Genomic DNA, 981 nt, shown 5'->3' with positions numbered 1-981 from the left:
TTAAGAGATTTTAATTATTAAAATTTTTAAGAACAATGAATCTGCGTCATAGAATCGTTCGCCTTATTTTTTTATATTGAAGCATGAGCTCGAGCTCGGAGTGTTTTCTCAATTTAGGGTAATCTAGGGTAAAACGAAGGCGCTGTCTGCGTAGTTCCACCAGAAGCAGGCGGCACCACTGTTCCTGAATTTCATTTTCAGGTGTAAACATCTGTGTGCTAATTATGGCTAGTAAAAAGAACATATTTTATGAAAAATTAAGTGAGTTAATTAAGATAAATACTGATCGCGGTTTTTTTTATCAGTGATGAACGATACCAAACGTTACTTCAAGAAACAAAACAGACTCAGCTTTTTATAAAAACAACCAATCGCTATTGCCAAAGCACTATCGTCATCTTAAACGATATCATGTCTTAAAAGTTGTTGACGCTGAAAAATTGATTGAAAGTGGATCTGATGGCATTTGTGAATCAAAAATCTGTTACTTTTGTAAGGTAGATGAACTGTTTGATATTCTGGAAAAAGCCCATACTAGTGTCAGAAACAAACGGACAATAGGTAAGTATCGGAAGATTGTCCGAAAAAATTGAGACATTTTGTCTTTTTTGATTTGACCCTACAAATGTTAAATCAACTTGTAAAATTATTTTATTTATTATTTTTGTTGCAGTTATGAAAGCTGAAATGGAAAAGAAATACTGTAATGTTACACGTCAAACTATAAACTTATATCTGAGTTTATGTGAACAATGTCAACTGAAAAAAAAAACAAAATATGGTTTAGCAGTAAGACCGATTCTATCTGACAGCATGAATTCCAGAAATCAAGTTGATTTGATCGACATGCAGTCTGAGCCAGACGAAGATTATCGATTTATCATGAATTATCAAGATCACTTGACTAAATTTACTACTCTTTGTCCGCTAATAACGAAAACTGCTGAAAAAGTAGCCTATCAACGTTTGGATATATTTTGT

At 32.7% G+C, this 981-nt stretch overlaps 1 protein-coding gene across 1 annotated transcript; it reads left to right on the top strand.

The window, feature by feature from the left end:
- Window positions 1–224: 224 nt before the first annotated feature.
- LOC136970027 (KRAB-A domain-containing protein 2-like) lies at window positions 225–951 on the top strand (the record flags this gene model as incomplete). The annotated part of the gene is made up of 3 exons (XM_067264391.1): window positions 225–261; window positions 424–561; window positions 674–951. Coding segments are annotated over exons 1-3 (453 nt in total), but the record flags the coding sequence as incomplete, so codon positions are not given.
- Between the last annotated feature and the right edge of the window lie 30 nt (window positions 952–981).

Source organism: Centruroides vittatus, unplaced genomic scaffold (genome assembly GCF_030686945.1).
Source record: "Centruroides vittatus isolate TY-2023 unplaced genomic scaffold, ASM3068694v2 contig_1873, whole genome shotgun sequence".
NCBI lineage: Eukaryota > Metazoa > Arthropoda > Arachnida > Scorpiones > Buthidae > Centruroides > Centruroides vittatus.
The sequence above is the reverse complement of the archived record's forward strand: the minus strand, read 5'-3'. Positions and strand labels throughout refer to the sequence as shown.